At 46.1% G+C, this 24,752-nt stretch overlaps 1 protein-coding gene across 4 annotated transcripts in view; it reads right to left on the minus strand.

The window, feature by feature from the left end:
• KIAA1549L (KIAA1549 like) overlaps nt 1-24,752 on the minus strand; it is a 254,787-nt gene that overhangs the window by 72,661 nt on the left and 157,374 nt on the right. For 3 of the 4 annotated variants that reach the window (XM_046017167.1, XM_046017166.1, XM_046017165.1), the window contains 6 exons: nt 23,829-23,991; nt 22,219-22,278; nt 16,078-16,229; nt 10,867-11,038; nt 3,378-3,541; nt 490-639 (listed from right to left, as the gene is read on the minus strand). In XM_046017167.1, coding sequence (XP_045873123.1) covers nt 490-639; nt 3,378-3,541; nt 10,867-11,038; nt 16,078-16,229; nt 22,219-22,278; nt 23,829-23,991 — 861 coding nt within the window. The remainder of the gene's footprint in view (nt 1-489; nt 640-3,377; nt 3,542-10,866; nt 11,039-16,077; nt 16,230-22,218; nt 22,279-23,828; nt 23,992-24,752) is intronic. The other variant, XM_046017168.1, reaches the window with a different exon arrangement.

The raw sequence follows: 24,752 nt of genomic DNA on the forward strand, positions 1-24,752 counted from the left end.
AAAACAGATGAACAAGAGGGAAGGAAAGGAAAAATAAAATAAGATGAAACAAGAGAGAGAGAGAGACAAACTATAAAAGAGATTCTTAATCACAGGAAACAAACAGCATTGCTGGAGAGGAGGTGGATGAGGGATGGGGTAACTGGGTGATGGGCATTAAGGAGGGCACGTGATGTGATGAGCACTGGGGGTTATATACAACTGATGTATCACTGAACTCTACTTCTGAGACTAATAATACACTATATGTTAATTAATTGATTTTAAATTAAAAAAATAAAGACCAACTTGTAGGTAATATTTACGTGAGGCACAGCTCAAAGTAACTTTCATAGCTCACTTAATCTTCCCAACAACCTATAAGTAAAAACTGTTATCATCCCCCATTTCACAGATGGGAAAACTGAGGCACAAAGAGGTTAAGTACAGGTCACACAGATAGTATGTGAAAGAGAGGAAACAACCGGGCGTCTTTAGGGGGTGACTGACCTGTCCCGAGCAGATGGTCATGCCAACCATTGCGGGCCCTCCAAGCTCCATCCTGCATCTGGATGTGGCCCTAACTACTTTCCCGTAAGGCTGCCTGTTCCAGGGAGCCATGTTCTCATCAATTATATGAAGGGAACCACTGGGCAAAGGCTGTGAATCCAATGAACAAAGAGTAAAGAGAAATGAAACGGGAAAAAAGAAGGTCACAAAAACCCTGATGCCTGGCCCTCCGGCATTTATCATCTTCTCAACATTCAACCTGCAGAAGCCCAGCTGACCACCAAGGTTAACAGCATTCTGTCTATGGTGCCTTGTCTCTGCAGAAGGGCGGTGGCGTGCACGCGCCAGCCTCGACTCCCAGGACAGGCGCGCGTGCTTACTCACTCACCTCCGCTTAGCCTCTCAAGTCTATTACCGAGTCTCAGCAGGGATCCCCGGGAATGTCGCTGGACACCTCAGCCTGCATTCTAAAGACACAGGGATGTCCCTGGAGACAAGGAGGCCATCCTCCTGCTCTCTGGATTGGTCACAAAGGCAAACTTTTTCATCCCGCCCCGTCCCTTGGCACTAAATGAATTCTGCTCACACACACATGGGTGGCGAGGAGTGATGCAGGCGGCTCTGTCCTCTCAAACACTGCAGTGTCCCTGGGTTGCAAGAGCAGAAGGACTGCAGTAAGAAGGAGGCAGTTCCACCCCACTGGCTTCCTGGGATAAAAAGGCTTTGCAAATCAAAGTGCTCAGCCCTGCCTCACTGAGGGAGAAAACAAGCAGCACCGCCACCTGCAAGTGAAGCCAGAACATAAATTGGCTTGGTTGTCAACATCAGCCAGGCATCTCTTCAAGCACCACGCCCCAGGTAGGAACATGGAAGGGGCGATGAGAACCCATAAACATGAATCTCTTCCAGCTTCCAACAGCTTTCCAGCCAGAAGGCGTGCTGAAATCGTGGGCTGCCCACCTCACCTTGGCAAATTAATAAAATTCTGGCTTAATCTGTAATACAAAGTTGGCATTTACAACCTCCGTGTGGCAGGTTTTGCATTCCCGGGCTCGCCTGCAATTAGATTCTGGTAATTACTGTTATGTCTGAAAGGCTTAGTTTGTAACTAAGCTAAGATGGGAATCAAATACCCCTTCTTGGAACAGTTTCATGTCTCACTGCTTGGACCATTGCCAACACAGTGCTGCTTCTGGAAAGTGGGTGCCTTTGGGTCGACAGAAACAGAACAACATTCTTTGGAATTCGGCTCTTTCATAGAATGTCTGATCAAACTGCAGCGTCGTAACAGGTGAATTAGTTTAATAAACAACAAAATCCATTTGACTTCCTTTGTCCAAGTGAGGTGCGACCATCCAGAAAGGACTAGGCAGGCATGACTCCTGGCAAGGACCATCTCCATGACATTCATTCCAACAGAAAGGAATTCCTTTTGCCATTTCATTCCTGCACAGGTGGAGAGAGCTCAGAAGTTCCGTGCTGAAAGAAGAGTTTACCTGCCAAACCTCAGGGTTCAGGAAAGTGTATAATGGGGAGAGAGCCCAAACACACAGGTCGGGCCAGAGTCGCTCCTCTGCCGCTAGTTAGGTGACTTTGGACAAATTCCCACAGCTGCTCTTTTCCTTTGGGTTTCTTAACAATAATATGAAAATAATAAAATCTGGCCTGACTGCGACCAATCTCTATTAGGGCTGCCGTGATGAGCTAAGGAGATGACAGACACAAGAAGAAGCTGGCAAATGGTGGGGTGTTATTGAAACATCAGGTATTAGAGATTATCATATATTTTTTAATTTTTTTATTTGTTTATTTTCAGCGTAACAGTGTTCATTGTTTTTGCACCACACCCAGTGCTCCATGCAGTACGTGCCCTCCCTATTACCCACCGCCTGGTTCCTCAACCTCCCAACCCCCCGCCCCTTCAAAACCCTCTGGTTGTTTTTCAGAGTCCACAGTCTCTCATGGTTCATCTCCCCTTCCAGTTTCCCTCAACTCCCTCTCCTCTCCATCTCCCCACGTCCTCCATGTTCTTTGTTATGTTCCACAAATAAGTGAGACCATATGATACTTGACTCTCTCTGCTTGACTTATTTCGCTCAGCATGAGATTATCATATTTTCCTCGGAGAGTATCATGAAGGGAGCTTATGTGACTGGAAAAGTAGCCTTCGGAATTTCCAGAGTCCACTCCGCTCCCCGTCACCAGCGTGTGGCAGCTGTGCAGGGTGGACGGGCTCCCAGCCAGGCTTCGGTGGACCACTGGGCCAAAGCTCTGCAGCTTGCCCGTCATGGCAGCCTTTGGCAGTAAGCCGCTCCAGGCAACGGAAGGACCATTTTGAGAGTCTAATGTGTCCCGAAGAGCCCTACATTCGGAGCTAAAAGACCTGGTTCTGCCATCAGTTGTGCTGCTTACCATGTGATCTCAGGTTGCTTCTCTACAAAAGGAGGCTGTCAGATTAGACAGCCTTTCAGGTCTACCTAGCTCCTGATTTTCTGTGCCTCAGTTTCCTCACCTGCAAAATAATAGCCCTTCCTTAAAGGATTGCTGGGAGGAATGATTTGCTGTAAGTAAAGCCATCAGAAGCCCTTATGGTGAAGGCAGAACATTAGACAAGCTTTCGCTATGTCCTGAATCGTGTCCTGATTATAAACATAAAGGGTGTACAACGATGTGAATATACTTAACAACACTGAATTATACAGTTGAAAAGGGTTAAGATGGTAAATTTTATATTATGTAGAATTTACTATAATTTTCTAAAGATCCAAAGAAAGAAAGGGTCTCCTCCAAAATGAGGGCTTGCTAGAATGTTTCTGAAGGTATTTGCAATGGCCTCAAAAGCCAAGAAAGAAAAGGCAGGCAGAGTCCCTCCTCACCACCTCACGCACCTTTGCTCTCTGAGGCAGGTTCATCATGGTGTCTGGCTTGAAGTCGTTCTTGTTCTTCCGGCAGAGCACGGCAGTGATGATGATGATGATGACCGTGACCACAGCGATGGGCGCCAGCACCGCGGCGATGATCCACAGGTTGTTGGGTGGATTCTTCACCACAGCTGTGGGAAAAGCGGAGGGAAACACATGACAAGGGACACTAGGAGGAGGAAAGTAGCCCCTACACCCCTGGCCCCAAGTCATGAGATTGTGACATGAGGGCCCGGGATCAGAAAGGCTCTTGTCTTGGGCAAGTTACTCAAGATCTCTGAGTCTCTGTTTCCTCATCTGTAAAATGAGGCTATCACTTTGTTAGGCAGCCGAGAGATGAGGGACATGTGGAGCTTTGGTGTGGTCCCTAGTAGGTTCTCAATAAATACTAGCCTTCACTATTACTAAGAGAAAGAGGAAGATGGATGGTATCAATTTTCCCTACAGGTGATGTCCATGCATCCAAAGAGAAGAGAGAAGACATCTGAGGGTCAGAGTTGGATGGGAGGCAGGAGGCAAAGGCCACGGAGAGGTGTCTCTAAACACTGGAGTGAAGTCACCTCTAAATGATTGATGAAAAAATATAGCTGAGTAGATGGATCTACCCCCACCAAGTGTGGCTGGGGAAGCTTGGAAATGCCTTGGTCTAATCGTAAGGGGCAGGTTGCTCTCAAAGCCAGAGTAAAGAGTAACTGAAGATATTGTCAGTAGGAAAATGTGTTATTAGGCCAAGAGGTGCTTCTTTGAGGTGGGATTGTAACTAGTTAACCTACAAAAGGCAACGGGGTGATGATCATGCTCTATATCAGGATAGGGGTTAGGGGCACATGGGTGTATACATCTCTCAAAAATCATCAAGTGATATACTTAAGATCTGTACATTTTACTCTATATAAATTTTACCTAAACATCATAAACAAGTATTGAATTCTAGGCAACGATATGCATGCTCAAGTGTTTAGGGTTGAAGTCTGCTGATGTTTGTAACTTACTCTGAAATGCATCAAGAAAAAATAAGATGGATTAATGGCTGGATGGAAGGACAGATAAATGAATATGTGAAAATGAAAGAATAGTAAGATGGAATCTAGGTGGTGGGAACAACGGATGTTCATGGTAAGGTTCTTTCAACTTTTTTATAAAGTGGGTTAGGAAAATGTAAAAAAGAAAAAACCTTTGACATAAGATGGATGAGTCTCCCCCATGATCACTGGCGGAGAAGCTTAGAAGATACTTTTGTCCAATCAAAAAGATAAATGTGTTCTTAGAACTGGAGTAAAAAAAACCATAACCAAAACAATCGTCTAGGAAGAGTTATTGGAAGGGAGTGGGTCTATAGGAAATCTAGAAGAGATAGCCAAAGGGCAATTAAGAACTTGTCCATGTCATAGGAATGTGTCCCAACTGGCAGGTGTGGGGAATCCAGCTGGGGTAGGTCTATCCTGGTGGACAAGATAGCTGCAAGTGGCTATTTCAGCTTGTTGATACTGTCCCCTAATCCCACCCAAGTTCTCTGCTCTTCTACGCCCTAGATAATCTCAGAGACTCATGGCTTTAAATACCATGTATGCTGGTGATGTTCAGGGATAGATCTCCAACCAGGACCACAATCCTTAACTCTAGATTCCTACATCCAACTGCTAACTCAAACTCCAACTGGATACTTAAGAGACATCTTCAAATTTACTATGTCTAGAACCCAACTCTCAATTTCTCCTCCAAACTCATTCTTCTTGTCTCCAACCCAATAAATTGTGGCTCCTTTCTTCCAGTCATTCTGGTCAATATCTTTGTTATCAATGTTGACCCTTTCCTTTTACACTCACCCAACATCCTATTCACTGACAAAATTTGTCATCTCCACCTTCTAAATAAATCCACTATCTGTTCACTTCTTTTTATCACTGCTCCCGCTGTGGTCCAAGCTACCAACATCTCTCACTGAATTACTGAAGTGGCCTCCTACCTTGTCCTTTATCCTCTATAATCTATTTGCAACACAGCAAGAGAGTAATCCTTTAGAAACTCAGATCACAACACTCCTCTGCTCAAAACCTTCCAGAGGCTACCACTCCCCTCAGAGTAAAGGCCAGAGTCCTTATAATTTCTAGAAGACCCTAAGTTATCTGCTTTTCCAACGACCCTGTTACTTCTCCGGCCTTACAGCCCACTGCTCTTCCCTTAACTCACTACCAGCCTCCTACTGTTCCTCAAATGTGCTGGACACGTTCCTGTCTCAGGACCTTTGCACCAGCTTATTCTTCCACCTAGAGTGACTCTTCACACAGACATCCGTGGCTCCCTCACTCACTTCTTTCAGGGCTGTAAACAAATGTCACTACATCTACTCTCCATCAGATAGCAATCCCTGCCCCCAGCATTCTCAGTCCCTCTATCTCCTCATCCTACTTAATTCTTCTCTTAAGCAGTGCCTCTCAAACCTGTGCAAGCCAAACGCCTGGGAATCTTGTTCAAATGTACGATTCTGATTCTGTGAATTGGAGTGAGGCTTGAGATTCTGCCTTTCTAACAAGCTCCCAGGTGGTGTCCATGCAACAGGCCCCCAGGCCACACGTGGAATTGTAAGGCTTTAAAACAAGCATTACTCTCTGACACGATACATATGTATTTGCTCATCCTCTGTCTCTGCCTCTCCATTAAAATGTACACTCCAAGAGAGTTGGGAGGTTTTTTTTTTTTTTCTCTTGTTCACTATTACACTCTGAGGGCCTAGAACAGGGTACTCAATAGAAGTTGAATGACTGTATAAATGAACTACCATTATCCCTGCTGCAATTTGGCTCCCCATGTAGGTTTTCGTATGGCAAGGACTAAGGGTCAATTAAAGAAGTCCCATCTCTTTGGTAGTTTTAGTCTATATTTTAAATTAATATACTACCAGTCTGGTTTATATACCAGTCTTTTCTAAGTCTGCTTAGCATAAGTTGGTCCTCCTGGTCCTGCTGAATTCCAAGGGCTACTAGACCCACAAAGCTGAGGACAAGACTCTGGAAAACTTTAGAGACCCCACTGGCAAGTGTTGCAGGATGAGTCAGCTGGTCTTTGTCTCCGACTTTAACTGCTCGTCATCAGCTAAGATCTGCCTCTCATCCCGCAGCAATAGGATCTGGAGTTCTTTAGTATAAAAAAACTTCTTTTCCATAGTTTTTATCCATCAGTGATTAATCACATTATTAACTTCCGAAAACAGCTCATTAGATGATATGCCTCTGTTGACATCAAACATTTAATTGCTACTGCTTTTAGTAATTTGGTATTTACGAGTGAGTTTGATGCCATTAACATTTTTTAAAGCTTACGGTTTCTGTGAAAAATAACGGTATGCCTCTTTTGGGTATGCTGTTCTATCGTGGTGAAGAAAAATGCAGAGCACATCAGAACACGATACCCTAAATGTATATTTCATTAGCAAGAGTTAATATTTACACGCGTCCTGCTTTCACTTAGCTTTATCATTTTGGTGTCATGTTCCTTCTTGGTGCAGTATGCAAATCCTTTCACCTCTATTTAGATGGAAAGAGAATACATCTATCATATGTATATTAGTAAATTCATTTAATGGTCAAAGAGATAGTAAAGTTAGGTCAACTGAAATCATTCAAACCCAGTGCATTCATGGGTACAGTGATCTAAAACTGCAAAGTCATGTACAGAAGCCAAGAGGCAGGAAGGGCTATATAATTTCCCAGAACTTGGGGAGAGAAAGGATAATAAAGGGCAATGACACGTTCTGAGCCTCTGCTGTGCATGAGGCTCTGTGATAAGTTCTTTGCTCTGGTGCTATTCTTACTCTCAATTTGCAGATAAGGAAACTGAGCCCCAGGGAGGTTGGATGGTTTTATGAAAAGTCATCTCTCTGAAATAAACAGTTTGCCAGTTCTAAGTCAGAATGGAGAGAGAGAGAGTGAGTGTGTGTGTGCGTGTGTGTGTGTGCGCACACGTGCAGGGGAGGGCCTGGCCCAGGGCTCAGTCACTGGCGAGCGCTCAGTCCATGTCACTCTCCTGCCCAAACAGTTCCGTGGCTCTCATTCCACATGGGGTATGGTCTTTGTGGCTCAAGCAATTGTGGTCCCTCATGTGTACCCTGACCTCACGATGTTACTCTCCTCCATCAGCAACATCCTCGCTGGGTCTCAACCCCCCCCATCCCCTCCCCCACCCCTGCCTTGTCCCTTGGTCACCCCAGGTGGTTGCTCACAGATCTTCTTCTTAAACCCCCAACCGTTTTAAATCATGACCTTTATCTCCTTGACACCCCTCTGGCCTCCCCTGCTTCACTTTTTCCCAAAGCACTTATAAGCATCTAACATTTTACTTGATTAATTTTTTAAAAGATTTTATTTACTTATTTGACAGACAGAGATCACAAGTAGGCAGAGAGGCAGGCAGAGAGAGAGGGGGAAGCAGGCTCCCTGCTGAGCAGAAAGCCCAATGCAGGGCTCTATCCCAGGACCCTGGGATCATGACCTGAGCTGAAGGCAGAGGCTTTAACCCACTGAGCCACCCAGGTGCCCCTTACTTGCTTATTTTGCTTATTTGATCTGCCCATTTAGGAATGGAAACTCTGGAGGGCAGGGGTTTTGTCTGCTTTGTTCACTGCTATCTCTCTAGGGCCAGGAGAGCGCCAGGCACATAACAGGTTCTCAAAAATATTTGTTGAAAGCCTGAATGAACACAAATCCCCTTTGCCAAAGGATCAGTCTATTGCTTTCTTAAAGTGACATTTTTTGTGGCAATGTCTGACGGCCAGGTAAGGTAAACCAGTCCCCACTCTGGTCAGCCTCATTGTGGGGAGAATCTTCCCTACTCCAGCAGCTAGATCACTGCTGTGAAGGGCGCCTCCTTTCAGATCCCACAAATGGAGCAGGTGAAAGCCTCCGTCGGAAACATGGCCAATTCAGTAATGTTCACTGTTGCCCATTACTCAGAGGTGATGGGGGGGGAGCAAGGGGGCATCGCATTCTCCATCACAGGGCACTGCACGCAGGGCGCTGTATCCTGGCCCTAGAGATTTAGAGACACTAGAACACACAGAATGTTAACACTCTCCTTCCAGAGGGACAAGGTGTTTGTTCAACACCACAATTCTCCATTTAAGGTGTTGATCTCAGGTTCACAATGCTGGCTGATTTCAAAACTTCAAAACTATTAAGACTACCTCTGCCAGGAAACCACTCCTGCTAAGGTCACCAACCATTGCCAATTTTACCAAATCCAGTCCACCTCTGTCTTTATAGTACATTGCCTTTCAAGAAAAGAAGTTGACACTGTAGCTCACTTCCTTCCAGGACATTCTGTTCTTTGCTTATTTCTGGACTTTGTGCTCTTCTGGGCTTCTTTCTACCTCCCTGGCTCCTACTTCTCATTGTGGGCTCTAGCTCTTCCCTCTTGTGGACTCCCCAGCTATACTCATGGTTGTTCTGGTTCATCTCACCTGTTCCCTTAGCTCCACCTGCCACCCGGGTTGATGACTCCAGGGTTCTAGCTCCTGAGCTCTGCATGGATGTCTGACGGACATCTCAACCTTAACGTGTCCAAACTGAACTCCCAATTCCATCTCCCCACTCTTGCTCCAACTCCAATGAAACTCTTTCTCTCCTGCCTCTCAACAAATGACAGCACAAGCAGCACTCAAGCAAACATCTGGGAGTGATGCTTGATTCCTCTGATCCTGATCTCCTCCCGCCACACACAGAATCCATTGTCTTGCCCCATCAGCTCTGTCCCCGCAGAAGCTCCCCATACCTTCACTTCTCTCCTGGGCACTTGCCATGGTTTTCACTCCTGTCTTCTACAATTCGTTCTCTAGCTGGAGAGGGAGAAAGAGCTGAGGATGGAACCCCAGGGAACTCACATAAAGACGATGCAGCAAAACCACAGAAGCAAGTTGCTGACCTGACCAGACGTGGGGACGGAACCCACAGGGAGGGAAGGAGAGAGGTACAGAAGAAGAGACTCTGGGTTAAAGACGTCATTTCGAAGCCGAGATTGCACAGAGTGGCCATCATTTCAGGCAGAGCTGCATCTGTGATGGTGTGCGGGCCAACAATTGACTCTGCACCAACAAGGAAGCCAGACTCACCCGGATGAAGGCAAGAGATGAGCACGAGGCAAACCACGAGCCAAGAGTCAGGCTCTTGAGGAGTGTGGACACCAGCTGGGAAACCCCATGGGAGATGACGACCTTCCGTGCCCGATGCTCAGCAGGCTGCCAAATCTAAAATATCCACCACGGGGCTCTCCCACCTTAGTCACCGCCATCCACCTCACTTTCTGTGTAGGCCTTGTTTGCATCCCCAGCACCTGGGTCACCACAGACCCTCCTCACTGGTCCTGCTCCTCTCATCCCAGACGCTGCTGATAGGTTAACCTCTGCAAATACTAGGTGGTTCTAATGATGTGAGTCCCCTGCCCAGAAATCCTCAACAGCTCCCCACAGCCCATTGTGTTATGCTCGATCTCCTTCTCCCACCATCCAAGGCCCCAGTCTCCCAAGCAATATCCCTTTCTGAGTTCATCAGCTCTTCCTCGAGTTTCTGCTCTGCAGGCCAGTCGGACCCTTGTTAATCAAGCATGCCCAGCACTTCTCGCCTCCTTCCCTTGGCTCCTGTAGCTCCCTCTTTCTGGAATACACACCCTTCCTCTCCTGTTGCTGAAATCTTAGCGTGTAACCCAGTTGAAAACACACACTTGAGGTCAGATAGATCCAGATTCATATCCTGGCAAACCAAGTACCAGTTCTCTTGATGTTGAGCCAGTCAGCTAACTCTCCTGAGCCTATGGTTCCACACTGGGATTTGGAGCTGAAGGAGGTTGTCCCAGTGAGAGGGGAAAGTGAGGAAAGCTCTGTAAGGCAGCAATCATAGTGCCTGCCACAGAGGAGGCAACTACTGTTTCTCATGCACTTTCTCTGTTCGTTCTTTCTGGGTGGCCCCTTAGAGCAGACTGTGCCTCCCCTGAGCCCTGGATCCCTCCGCCTCCTCCCTGCACTTTCCCCGCATTCTGCTCCTTTGTATCTGCATACACTCCTTCTCCGCTTCTTAAAGACAGTGATCAGGTCTTGCCCCCGTTCTGTATGTCCGGCAGCACCAAGCACGGTTCATGCAGGACTCTGTAAATGCTCACTGAACCAAATTATATTTAACTCCCCCAGCAGACAATACAATCTCAGCCATGGTGATTTTTCTAGGAGAAAGAGTGGGTGGGACTTGCGGGAAAGCAGCACCATTATCATCATCCTAATACCCAAAACATATCCCTTACCCAAAACCTACAGTTTCAAACAACACAGGAAATAGCTGACTGGTTTAAGAATCTTCTCCAACACAAATATGTTTAGGTCTGGGTCTGTTAACGTTAGTTTGGGGCATCACTTTAATTTGCAGAAAACATTTAATGGTGTTAAAAATAATGAATGGGAAGATTATCCCCTTACGGTCAGCTTGCAGAAGGACAACATGATGCAGGGTCAAGGCCATCCTTTGGGAGTCAATGGTGCTCAGGATCTTGGCAGCTGCAGTTCCCAGCAAAGGCTTCCCGTTGTACAGGGTGTAGTAAGTCAGCTCCGCTGGGTCCTTGGGTCCCGGCACCCGCTGCATCTTAACCATCTTTTGGAAAAAGAGAGGCCATGTTTACAGGACATCCTGAACCAACCTGCAATTACCGGAGCGATCCGCAGGCTCTCTCTCGATTGTCGAAGCCTTCCGTGGCTACCAGGACCCGGACATACATTTTAGACATCAACCTCTGTGTACCTCCCTATCGCCAGCATCTCAAGAAGCCCTGCTATGGCTGGAGGGAGAGATAGGGAGGAGAAAAAGGGTTTGAAAATATGAACATCTGGAAAGAACAGCTTGAGACTGGAGAAGAAAACGCTGAAATGGTGATGTCTTCCAGCCTCCAGAGAACTCTGGCCTCATTTGGAAATAGGCCTGCACATTAATTCAGGGCATGTTAGGTTATTCTCAAACAAGATTTCTAGTTTCAAACTCCTGCAATTGCCAGAGAGGAAAGAAAAATGAACTTATATATCTGTAATTCAAAAGATCTCAGATAAAAGCAGGACTTAAGGTTCCTTTTCTAAAATAACCTTTGTTGCCTTTTCTCCCTGTACAAGTGATCCATATTCACTACAGAAAATTTGGAAACACAGAAAAGCATCAAGAAGTGAAATAAAATAAGAACAGTTTGTAATCCCTCCACCCCAAGCTAATTACATTATTTTGGAGCATTTGCCTCTATTCTTTGTTTTTTTCCACACAAACTTTTTCTTTATCATTTTACAAATTATTTATCTTATTCTCTATATAGAATCACACATTGCTATTTTTCCTTGCATCCTTATGTGACCTTAAAGGCAACAAAAGCGTAAGTGGTTACACAGCTTTCCAATGCTCACCTCATAAACTTATTTAACAAATCATCTTTTGTCAAACACTTAAATTGTTACTCATTTTTCAGTGTTGGGGCTAATTGATCATCATTATAAATATATAAAACATAAAATTTTATATCTACATAATGTTCTACTATATGCATGCCTCATAAACTCAATTAACACTACATTTTTGAATGGTTTGTTATCCAGTTTTCACTACTATAACTAACAACTGATAAACATTATAGTATAGCCTTTTCCAAAGTGTATATTATAGGTTATGAGCTTCATAGGATGTTAAAAGATATTACAGAAATGTTTATAGCAATATTGGTCACATTAGCAAAAACAAAAACAAAAACACCCTGAAAATTCAAAAGTCACTAACAGTAGAAGGGATTAATAAGCTATGGTATAGCCACACAATGAAATATTATAGAGTAGTATAAATACCATGCCTATTTGTATCAATACGGGTGAATACAAAAGTCTGATATGAGCAAAGGGAACAAATCACAGAATATAAAATTCAAACACAGGCAAAACCAAATGATGTCATGTTTAGGGATACACATGTGGATGGTTAAATCTACCCAGAAAATCCAGGCATGACTTAAAATTCAGAAGCACACTCAACTCTGATAGAAAGGAAGGAGTATGTATAATCAGAGAAGACACATAAAAGGTTTCTGGGGTAAGGTAAGGGGAATGTTCTTGTGCTTTGGGTTGTGGCTTCCTTTTCTTAGTGTTCTTTGAAGTCTACATGACTTGATACTCCTGTGTATGTCTACTGTACGTAATAATTAAAAAAAGATACTACTACAACTCAATAAAAAATAGGTTTTTAAAAAAACTGACCAGACGCTTCACAAAGGAAGGTTAGCTGAATAGTCAAGAGGCATATACAAAACACTCAATGGGGAAATGAAAAGTAAAACCACAGGACACCACTATCACCCAGCAGAATGACTGAAATAAGGGCCGACAACACCAAGTGTTGATGAGTGTGAGGAGTAACTGGAACTCTACATCTGGTAGGTGGGAGTGAAAATGGTAAACTTTGGGAAAAGGTCTAGCAGTTTGTCAGCTAACATACACCATTCCTAGGAACCAGCAATTCTACTCCTACACACTTAAGAGAAATGAAAATCTATGGCCATAGAAAGACTTGTAGAAGAATGTGTATAGCAGCTTTGTTTATAATAGCGGGAAACTAGAAGAGGTCTAGAGGTCTCTCAGCAGAAAAACCGGTAAGCAAACTGTAGTATATTCAAACAAGGGGAGGTTACTCAGTGATAAAAAGGAATAAACTCATGAATAACACAACCTCATGAACCTAAAAAACACTACATTGAGTCAAAAAAGCTTCACACGAAAGAGAATTTACTTATGTATATGAAGTTCTAGATCAGTCCAAACTGATCTATGGTGTGGAAATAATATGTTACCTTAAAAGGTAACGTAGTCACACCATTAATTGTAGAACCTAGATGGTGAGTTTATTGGTGTTCACTATATCATGTTTTCACTTTTGTGTGTTTAAAAATGTTCATAATAAAATGTTGGAGAAATAGAGGCATTACTAAAAATAAGGTTCTTATTGGCACTTAAATTTACAAACCAGTGAGCTGAGCAAAATTAAAGGATTTCTTTACTGCAGGTCTTTTTAGAGTCTTTGGCATGCCAGTAGGCCTTGGGAATCTTCAAGAAGGGGCTACAGGATGAACCCTTGCCCAGACTGATGGGGCCACAGAGCCCCTTTGTCCCAGGACACCTTATAGGACCATTTTTCTGGACACTGTCTGAGAAACACTGTTCTACTCTCTGATCTTTGTGTTCACCCCTATCTCCTCAGAATGAATTTCCAGGAGTAAGTTCATGACCATCTAGGAGGCTCTCGTCTAAATTGCTCACTTGCCCTCCACAAAGTTCATATCCATTTACTGTGTTTGGAAGTGCCATTTCATCACAACCTCACCAACACTGAATAGTATCATTAGAAATCTTTGGCAGGTGAAGATGGTAACTTGTGGTGGTTAAAATTTGCATTACTTTGATGGCAAATGGAGTTAAACGTTTAAAAAAAATGTTTACTGGTCCTATGTGTTTCTTTTTCAGACTCAATTTTCCAGATATGTTCATTAGAGAAATATCTTTACTTTCTAGACATATACATTTCCATATTCATGAAAGTGGCTCATCTTTTAAAATTATCTGAGCCCAGCAAAAAGGCCTCTGGGCGGAAGGATGATGTAAAGCTATGTAGAGTGAGTTTTATTTGGGAAATTCAGGCATGTCATTCCTGTCCCTCCTGGGAAAGGAGGGAAGGACAGTATTTGTACAAGGTAAATGGGCATTCAAATATTTAATAACTTCACTCAATTTCAATTTCAATTTCATAGCAAATTCTTCTTACCAAGATTTCTCCAAGAGCCATGTGAGAAGGTCATCTATGGCCTCTGTAAACTAGGGATTTGCAGAAATAAATCCCTCCTTACTTCACTCAGGCTTTCTGGGCAGCTATGGGGCCACACACATTGAGTACTCAGAAGAAATGAGGAAAGACTACCTTGCTGGTCTCTTTTCGATATGTAGAATGTGTTAGGTTTCTTAGGTTTGCAAATAACACCAGGATTACAGGGTTGTTCTTTCTCTCCCTTCAGCTGAGGCAAATCCCATTTCGCTGTCTGAGTCCCAAAGGTTTCCTTTCTGTTATTTGGAGAAGCGTGAATTACAGGGTTCACACGGACCCCACAGAGGATAAATCATAACCTGACATGAGAACTTAACCCTGGCTTTACCTGGTCCCAGGCTGTCACAGACTACAAAGACTCCGACAGAAAGCAACAAGTAATAGGACAGGGGAACAGATTCACCAACTGTGAATAGAGGGCCCCGAGTCTCCCTCCGGGGCATGATGCTTGACTCAGGCAGGGAAGTGTGTTCCAGAAAATGAGTTCTTTGTACTTTCAAAATTGCCTGGGGACATGATCTGCAGACAGACCGGAGTAATGGCTGTAATTTCCTTTAAAACACTTCCTCCTAGACGGGTGATATCTATGTATGTCTGGGTTAAGTTACACCTTCCATGTGGCAATCGCCAATCACCAGTTCACACTCCAGAGGCAGAAGGCTAGATTCCAATTAGGAAGTCCACACCCTGAGGTAGCCACCAGTGCCATTTCTGGAGCACTGCTTCCGGAGCGTGGTTTCCGGACTCTGACCACTTGCTCCAGGAGTCTTGCTAATTAGCATAACAAACATTAGCCATCCATTCTCAGCTTTGGTGAAATTAGTGTGGTATTCAAGATATGTGGATTGGCTAGAACATGCTAGAGATGCTCCCACTCTGGCTTGAACTGAATCCAGAATCTAAAGAAGCTTGGCGCCTCTACCTTGGGATGGCCATGGAGTCTGACCGTTCCCTCTGAAGCAGACTCGGAGTTGAGTGCTTACAGATTAGCTGGGAGGAGGGAAGAACGGACTGATGGGAGGTGATGGGGGGTGGAAGGGAACTAGCGAGAGGTACATTATTAATCCAGTTACCACAGTGGGTACCTAATGCTTAACTCCATGGGAAGGCTCTGGCAGACACTGAACACACACATTTCGGAATTCCCCAAGCCAAGAAGCAAGAGGGCTGTCTGTCGTATTTACACCCTCGCCGCTCATGAATTCCCAGGCACTTCCAGCCACTTCCGGCTTCTGGATCTCAAGACTGGTCCTTCAATAAAGGGGCAGCAGTGGTATGGAAGGCCGCTGGCATTCAGTAGAGATGGGACGGGGATTCGGGCAGTAGTGTCTGCTACGGCTCCCTTGCCTAAGTCCCTGCGTGGTCCCCTGTCTGTTAGGAACGTGGAAGGCTCTGTTGGTTGAAACCGGCTAATTAAGGATCACAGAATCCTGACCCTGGAAAATTGGTTTGCGTGTCTGCCACCCACAGGAGCGGGTGGCCCCGAGCTCTGGGACTCCGTCCAGTCTCCCGAACAGGTTGGGGAGCAGTGCTTGCTTCCCAGTAACTTTTGTTTAATAAATACATGTCCATGTACAGAATTTGCTCTGAAACCTTATAGTCTAGGAAGGAGACCATCAGAGGAATGTAGCTCACTCTCACCCTCCCCCCACCGATTCTGATGGTCATGGCCATGATCCCCCCAGACCTAAGGGCCGTGTTGGTGACCTGTTCCTCTGCACGCAGCAGGGTTTACTGGGCCCCAGGACGCTCCCGCACGTTCATCAGAAGAGCCCAGTGACTCTGCCCACACCCACCTGCACCGTGTAGCTTCCCAGGGTGGTGGCCCGTTTGAACCGCCGGCCTTGTTGCTGGGACATCATGAAGAGCTGGGCCAGGCGCTGCTCCATGACCCGGGCAAAGCTCTGGTTGTGCAGGCCCACCAGCGAATTGTCCACGCCCTGGAGCACTGTGGAGGAAGAAGGCAGAGGGGCAGCTCAGAGGACCGAGGCCACGCTGACGCAAAAACCGCGGCCAGCCCCAGGCCTGCACCAGCCACACAGGGCCGCGGGCCCTATCTCATATTGGGCTTGGCCATCCTTACCCAGTTTCACCCTCACGACAGCCCCAGGAGGCAGGAATCACTGTCCTCATGTTACGGATGCTGGAAGGTTATAGGATTTGTCGAAGACCATGCAGCTAGTGACCGATGCCATCAGGCTTCAAACCCACGCTTATGTAACTGCAAAACCCAGGCTCTCTCCTCCATGAGCTGTGACACGCCTAACGCTGTGTACTGAACCCACACCTTATTTAAGATGTTCTGTGTTGTTAGGCCATATGGGAATACAGCCTAGCCGCTGGTATGACTAATCGCAATTTTCCCTGGTTCCCACCCAGAAGGCCTGGCTCAGGGCTACCCTCATTGCATCAGAATGCCTTTGCAAAGGCATAGGGGCCCCAACCTGCAGCTCAGCTCCTCACACCTCAACAAACCACCCTGTTCCATGTCCTCATCTCCCCTCCTCTAGGGGGTCCTTTGGGGATGCACCCCAAAAGTGACGCACAGCCTCTCAGATATAAAGCAGCTTAGCACAATGCCTGGTGCACAGATAGTACATGAAACTCCTCTTTCTAGCCCTCCTGCATGGCTGGGTTTCCTCTATACCCTGAGCTCTCTGGGTAGGTATGTGTTAATGATGGACCTCCAGGCAACAGCTCCTGGATGCGCAGAGGAGACCCCCATGGACACCAGGAACATTCCAGGACTGAAAGGTCACTTCTTACAGGAGTGATTTCCTTTTTCTGTCTACCCCCAAAGCCCAGTCCTTCCTCCAAGCCCTTGGGAAACGCACGGCACCCCAAACACACAGACACTGTCTCCAAACACAGTCAGCCCTGAAGTCAAGAATGCTAAAAAAAAATTCTTATCTTTTTAAAGAGACACAAACTTACAACAGGCTGGGGAAATAATATAAGATTTTTCATTAACAGAATTTATTCTACCACAGTCCAGCCAAGGGCCATTCATAGCACGCATCTACAGGGATACGGAAATAGCCTGAACAGAAAGCACAGTTGTCATTGTGAGCACGTTCTGGGCAGGCCCAGAACAAGCAACCGGCCGCAGCGCAATCCAGAAGATGATGCTGCAACCGATCAAGAGTAAAACCCACAGCTGAGTCTCCGAAATTACTTCTTCAAAGCCACAATTGCCCAATAATCCCCATGGAGGGCATAAAGCAGGTCTCTTTCTAGGGCCCTTGTGAGGGACTCCCAGCTCGTCTGTCAGCAGAATTCCTGCAAACAGAGAGAAGACAGGTCGGCACCATCCGCTCTGTGGCGGGTCCCAGAGCGGCCCCTCAGAATCCCTCTGACACAGCTGTCAGGCTGGGGAGGGCCAGCTTACCTCCTGGCCCCAGAGAGGAGAGCCACGTTCCTGCAGCATCAAAGATATGCCTCTGGTAAAATTAGAGAACCACTGCTGAAAGATTACTTTTTTTTTCCTTTTTAAAATCAGCTCCAGGGACGCCTGGGTAGCTCAGTTGGTTGGGCCGCTGCCTTCAGCTTGGGTCATGATCCCAGGGTCCTGGGATCGAGTTCCACATCGGGCTCCTTGCTCAGCGGGGAGCCTGCTTCTCTCTCTGCCTTGCCCGCCACTCTGCCTGCTTGGGCTCTCTGTCTGTCTATCTCTCTTTCTGACAAATAAATAAAGTCTTTAAAAAAAAAAAATCAGCTCCACACCCAGCATGGAGCCCAATGCAGGGCTTGAACTCACAACCCTGAGATCAAGAGCTGAGCTGAGATCAAGAGTCAGATGCTTAACCAACTGAGCCACCCAAGGGATGACTTCTAAGTTGGCGTCTCCTGACTATCAGACCAGAGCAAGAGTGGGGACACAGGACAGTCAAAGTGCATCATCACGGGTTACTCTAAGGGAATCCCAGTGATGACTCAAGGGCAGACATCAAAGAAAGGGACAGTCAAAGACCCCAGGTGATGAAAAAGTTCCGGAAATAGGAAGTGATGATGGCTACACGGCACTGTGAATGTACTTAATACCACTGAACTGTATGCTTATACGTGGTTAAAATAGTAAACTGCATGTAATGTGTATTTTACCCCAATTTTTTAAATTGAGGGAAAACAAAACCCAAACCAAACCACAGCCTTCAGGAAGGTGCAGGAGGCCATGGGACCCTCCTGAAGAGTTACATGGAACCTACAGCCGGACAGTTCCCATGTGCCTCACCGCTGTTTGCAAGGAGAACGTGTCCTCCCTAGGAGGCAGCTGGAGAAGAACTAGGGGTTGGAGCCAGGGGTCTAGCTTTGTGTCCTGGCTCCCCCCTTGCTGAGTACCCTCGGGCAATTTACTTAGTTCCTCTGGACCCTGGTTCATCACCTGAAAACACAAGGGATCGTAATCTACTCCTGATTGTGTCATTAAGGAGAAAAGAAACTTAAAAACAATGCTTTGAGCAGAGAGCTACAAAGCACTTAAGATGATGCCCGTAAATGTTAGCTGTTGCTGTTTGCTCAAATGTGCCCCTTCTTGGTTAGACACTTTTTTCCCAGAGGAAGAAAAAACTATGTTCCCAGATGGTGGCTCCTTTCCTTTCCCCTGAGAAGTGAAGCAGGCCTCAGGCTCCCAGCCCTCTCTGCCCACCTAGAAGGGTTTCAAAAGGGGGGTGCGTGTCTCAGAGCGGCCCAGAAGCAGGAGGGGAGTTTGGATGCTGGCGCAGGTGCCCAGGAAGACAGCACCCTTCAGTACATCAGCCGGAGGCCCTGGGGACCCACACTTAGCCACCACTGACTCTGCCTACTCTGTGGGCAAGTCCCCAGCTGTGATCATGGGAGCTCTCCAGGAGATTCAGGGGCTGTTACATTACTGGTCTGTTAGTCCTTCTTTATTGAGGACTGCACTGGGCTCTAAAATTCCAACAATCAGCTCTGCCTGGTTCAGTTGCCTATACTGAAGCTGAATTGTTTTATGTGTCATTGAATCCCATACATTCAGAGCGAAAAGAACCAGAATGCTCAGCTCCTATCTTCTCACTCCACAGGGGACAGCGTGACACCCAGAGGGTCTGAGTGACCTGCTCAAGGGCACACTAGGTTAGCAGCAGCAGGGCTGAGACCGCTGGGTCTGGGATATTCTGAGTCTGGTGGTGCACTAAAGACTAGTGGACAAGCCCAAGATGAGCTCTGACCTCTGTGAGGCAGCAGCATTAAGTCTGTGTTGCTATCCTGCCTCCTCCATACAGCCCTGACCACAGGACCCATGCACAGCAGAGGGGGCCGTAGGAAGCACCCTAACTAGGCCACTGCTTTTCCACCAGTGAGCAACCCACGCTCAGAAAGGGGAGAAGTGTACAGAGGGCAAAAACATAAATATATTTAAAAGATTTTTTTTGTTTGAGAGAGAGAGAGAGAGCATACATGAGCAGGGGAAGGGGCAGAGAGAGAGGTAGAGAATCCCAAGCAGATTCCACGCTGAGCACGGAGCTCGATGTGGGGCTTGATCTTAGGACCCTGAGGTCATGACCTGAGCCGAAACCAAGAGTGGGATGCTGACCCAACTGAGTCACCCAGGCTCCTCAAAACACATTTAATATAAGTTTAGTGGGAAAGCAGGTAGAAACACGTCATTTCATAATACCAACAAGAGCAAGGACAGTTGCTCCGTCCGCTGAGCTGTCAGCAGTGAGCAGAAGACAGAGTGCCCATGTCGGATTTCGGGGAGCCAAGGGTAGAGGGGTTTCAAGGAGCTGTGCCTCACAGCCAGATGAACAAGGATATCTTCCTCTCAGGTCCTAATCTCCTACCCATTCTGTAAATGATGGTCAAAGGCCAGAGGTGGCTGCCGTGAGTGTAGCAAGTGGGTCCTGAGCCCAAGGGAAGGAAGGGGGTCAAGCTGAGGCTGCTTCTAGCCCCTCCCGCACGCACTGACACAACTGGCCCCAAACACAGCGGCAGGGGCCACTGTTCACTCTGATCACCAGCACTATGCCAGCAGGTGGGCAAGGGTGCCATCCCAGGATGACTTTGTGAAGGTTATGTCATTAAAACAGAGGCAGAACGAGACCCAGGTACACAGGGAGGTTGTCAAGGACAGCCTGTGTTTAAGGGCAGGTGTGTTGCCATTTAATGGAAACCTCACAGTTCATAGAAGCAGAGACATCTGCAAAGTGAAAAAGCAGTGCTTCTGGTGGAGGAAACATGATTTTGGAAGTGTTACGTAACCTGCTGTTTCAAAAATGCATCTCCCTCTTGGGCAAAAACTCTGGGTTTTTCCTTTCTTTCTTTTCCTTCTTTCCTTTTCTTTCTGTTTTTTCTTTTCTTTCTTTCTTTTGAGAGCACCAGGGGGCTGGGGAAGGGGTCAGAGGAGCAGAGGCAGAGAGAGAGAGAATCTCAAGTCGACTCCACGCCCAGGTCTGGGCCCAAAGCAGGGCTTGATCTCAGGGCTCTGAGATCATGACCTGAGCCAAAACCAAGTGTCAGAAGGAGACTTAACTGACTGGGCCACCCAGGTGCCCCTTTTTTCCTTTTAAAACACATTTCTTTAGTTTACCTTCTTAGCAGGTAAAATAATCTCTGCAGAGCCATAGTTCTGTGGGGGAGAAAGAAATGCAATTTTCTGCAGTTTCAGAGAGGTCTTGAGCAGGCCTCCCTGAGCAGCGGGTGGGCTCCTTTGGTAGGACTCTAGGCAGCAGCCTAGCTATGGCTGTTTGGGACGGCAGGTGAGAGAGGGGATGGGGCAGGGACGAGAGGAGGGAGGTTTCAGACAGGCTTGCCCAGGCACACCCTCTATGACTTGTAGGATCTTCCTCCCTCTTTTTTATGGGCTCAATTGTGTCCTCGCACAACTCATACATTCAAGTCCTAACCCCACATACCTCAGAATGGGACTGTATTTGGAGACGAGGTCCTAAAAGAGGTGATTAGGGTGAAACAAGTTTGTATGGGTGGGCCCTAATCCAGGATACTGTGTGTCCTTACTAGAAGAGGAGCTTAGGACACAGACACACACAGAGGGAAGACGTAAAGGAAAGACCGCCATCTACAAGCCAAGGAGAGAGGCTTCAGAAGAAACCAAGCCTGCTGACAATTTGCTGTCACACTTCCAGCCTCCAGAATTATGAGAAAATAAATTCCTGCTTCTGAAGCCCCAAAAGTCCGTGGTACTTTGCTATGGCAGCCCCCCAAGCTAAGATCCCCCCCTCCACTGCCATGGACAGCTGGACTGGTCACTTCCCCCACAAACATCTGTCTTCTCTGCTCCCAAGGCTTGTTTCTGTAAGATTTTGAGAGCAACTGTCTGGCTTTGGAAAAACACAAACAAGAACTTTTTTTGCTGTTTCATAAAGCTTGGCTGGGAAATGTCAAGGAAAAAAAGAAAATGTCACCCAAACACCCTCTACTTCCATCCACCCTCACTGTCAGGACATGCCTGGGCTCCACCAGGACTAGTGTAGGTGTGGGGCGTGTGCCAGGGGAAAGAGAAAAGTGCATGCCCAGCATTCCTCTGCCTTTCACTGGGGTTTTGTAGGGCAGTGTGGAAAGGCCTACCATCTTTAAATAAACAATCATTCCCATGGACGTACCCCAGACATCCACAGGTTACCGCCATACCTTCTGATTGGTCTACATTTTGCAAAGAGGATGCCAGTGGACTTTGTAGGTTGCTGTTTTGAATGTTTATCTAATAAGATTCACCTTCAGTGACATCTTTTCTTAGCCTTCTTTACCCACTTCTGGCCCTATGGAAGTAATTCCCTGACTTATAAAACAGGGCCAAAGAAAAGCTGCTAATCCTATCACTGAATGGCATGCAGTTTTAATTATTATAATTATAATAATTACTATTTTTAAAATTTTGGTGTCTTCTTCTGACATGCAGTTTAAAAAAAAGAAAAACCAACCTGATATGGGGGAAGGAGAGTAAAATAAGAGATTACCTGTAATTACCCAATAGTCTCTGGTTGTTTCTGATATATCAAGGTTAGGATATTCCAGTGCTAAAACAAAGAAGAAACACACCAAGTTAGTTTCACGGGTTTTATATGCAAGTATTATGAAGGAAAATGGATACAGGTGACAAAATATCGAACCTAAATTTGGCTTTAACATCCTCAGGGAACTCCAGGACATGCAGGCCAACACTATCTTGCTGTTTTGAAAAGTAAAATACTCAGTAAAGGACTAACTTTCAGATGAAGAGTTTTCTAGGGTTTGTGGATTTCTATTCTCTTTTTTTCCATCAAAAGCTTCTTAAGTGGAACGTCTTCATTATCAAGACTCACAGCTAGAAATAACTCTGGCTTTCTTTGTGAAAATTTCCCAACCATCACTAATGTTTTCAGGAATGATCGTCTCTTGAATGGATTTTTCCAGTGTCAAGGACTAGATGTATTATTAGCCAAATGTTTGGGACCAAAAGTCCCATATTTTTGCAGGTATGGTGACCATAAGAGTTAATTCATGGAAAGGGTTTAGTGCAGTTGCCTACCACCTAGTAAGTGCTCAATAAATCTTAGTTGTTGTAATTATCAGAATGTCAAGAGGAAAGAAAATAAATTCTTCACAGCTGCCATGTGACATAATGAATGCCATCTTTCCTGGGATCACCTTTCCCTAAATTCCAGACTCATCTTTCCTTACTATATGGAAATTCACAAAAGCCTGCCATTAAACATTCAAAACAAATTTCTTAGTGGCTACTCTGTGCTAGGAACATCCACACACACTCTTTCATTTAGTCACAGTATCAAATGTAACCACAGAAGGAAATAGAAGCAATCTTGCTAATATGTGTTTAAAAAAACAAAACAAAACAAAACCGTGACCAGTGACCTTGAGAAATGTATCAACAACTGAATTTCACAGCACCAATCTTGACTTCCTTTGGCTACCAAGTTAAGTGTTTGGGTACATAATGTAGGCCACGTTGTCTTTGGAGTCTGTGCCTGCTGCACGGTAATGAGGGTTATGTAACTGAAGCGTCAGAGGAAGACAGGCCAGGGGACTGACTACGGAGAATTCATGCAGCGAAGTCACGATGCTGACTGCAAATGAGCTGTGTTGTGACACCTACAGCCAGGGCAAGGGCCGAAGGCCGGGCAACATTTGCTGATGGCAGAAGTGGGGGAAACCATCACAACCCAGATTGCCACAGGGACAGATGCCCTACGGGGCAGTTACTGTCAGTTCAAAGGCGAGCTGCCTTTGGGGTTCAAACCCCACGTTCCAAGTCTCATGAGAGTGACATTTCGTGAACTTCTTGGAACTTGAGTTTTCCCCTTTGCAAAGCAGGGCTCGCTTTGTACTCCCTTACAGGGTGCTCTGTGAGGATTCGATGACGGAAGATACATGAAGGCTAAAGGCGCCTAGCGAGGGCTTACTTCCAATGTGCAATAAACTTGTCATAAACTCAATCCTGGTTTATCACCAATTTCAGTTATTTTATGATAAAAGAGTTAGTATGTGCAATAGATGTTTGTTAAACGGAGAAAGGACGCCGGGGGTCTGGGGGGAAGGCAGCGTCCCCGTGTGGTGTGGGCATACTCACGTTCGGCAATGGTGAGCGGCGGGTAGGTGAGGTAGAACCCAACCAGCTCAGCCGAGAGCTGGCGGAGGAGGCTGCTGGCGACCGTGCCGTTGAGGAAGGAGCTACGATTGCCCACCACGTACACCAAGGTGACTGTCTGGGACGCGTTGGATGTGCTCACCATCTGAATGGACACAGGAGGGAAGGGGAGGGAGACATGCCCCATAAGACAAGGATCTGTTTCATGGAGGCCGTGGGAGAAGTTTAAGCAGAAATTGAGGGGGGAAATGAAAGGAAGGTGGAAAAGAGCGAGGAAGAGACAAGAATAACAACACTCATCATTTATGGTTGCTCTCTGCGTGCCAGGCATCGTGCTCAGGGCTCGTGGTCTCATTCAAGGCTCACCACAGCCCTGTGAGGGGTATCCACTTAGGACTCCATTTTACAGAGGAGGAAACTGAGGCCCAGAAGGATCAAGAGACTTTCCCCCCATCACACAGATAATAACTGCTGTAGCCAGGATTCGAACCCAGACAGTCTGACTTCAGGTTTTAACGGGTGTGTGTATCTTTTCCAGGGGCTAAAGAGCCTCAGGTTACTTTTATGGTTCTGAAAATACAAAATAGAGCATAGAAATGTTACATCTAAGAGGGCTCAACTGCTCAGAGAAAGCCTGAGTTAAATTCGGGGGGAATCTTTAAGTTCCTACACAGCTGATCACCATGCTTAGGGAACAGACAGAGTGATTAAACCTGATTCCAAAAGGAATTCAGAAATATAAAATATCCTCTTTAGAGAGTGATTATATTTCTTGCGACCTGTTAAATTCAATATAGAATATGTAAATATTACTATGAGATGGTGTGGTTTTCTTCTCGAATTTTGTCAAAATCAGTTTTTCAGTTACTGGAAAATGCTGTTTTCTGGGTCAATGTATGGACAAAA

Source organism: Meles meles, chromosome 8 (genome assembly GCF_922984935.1).
Source record: "Meles meles chromosome 8, mMelMel3.1 paternal haplotype, whole genome shotgun sequence".
Classification (NCBI taxonomy): domain Eukaryota; kingdom Metazoa; phylum Chordata; class Mammalia; order Carnivora; family Mustelidae; genus Meles; species Meles meles.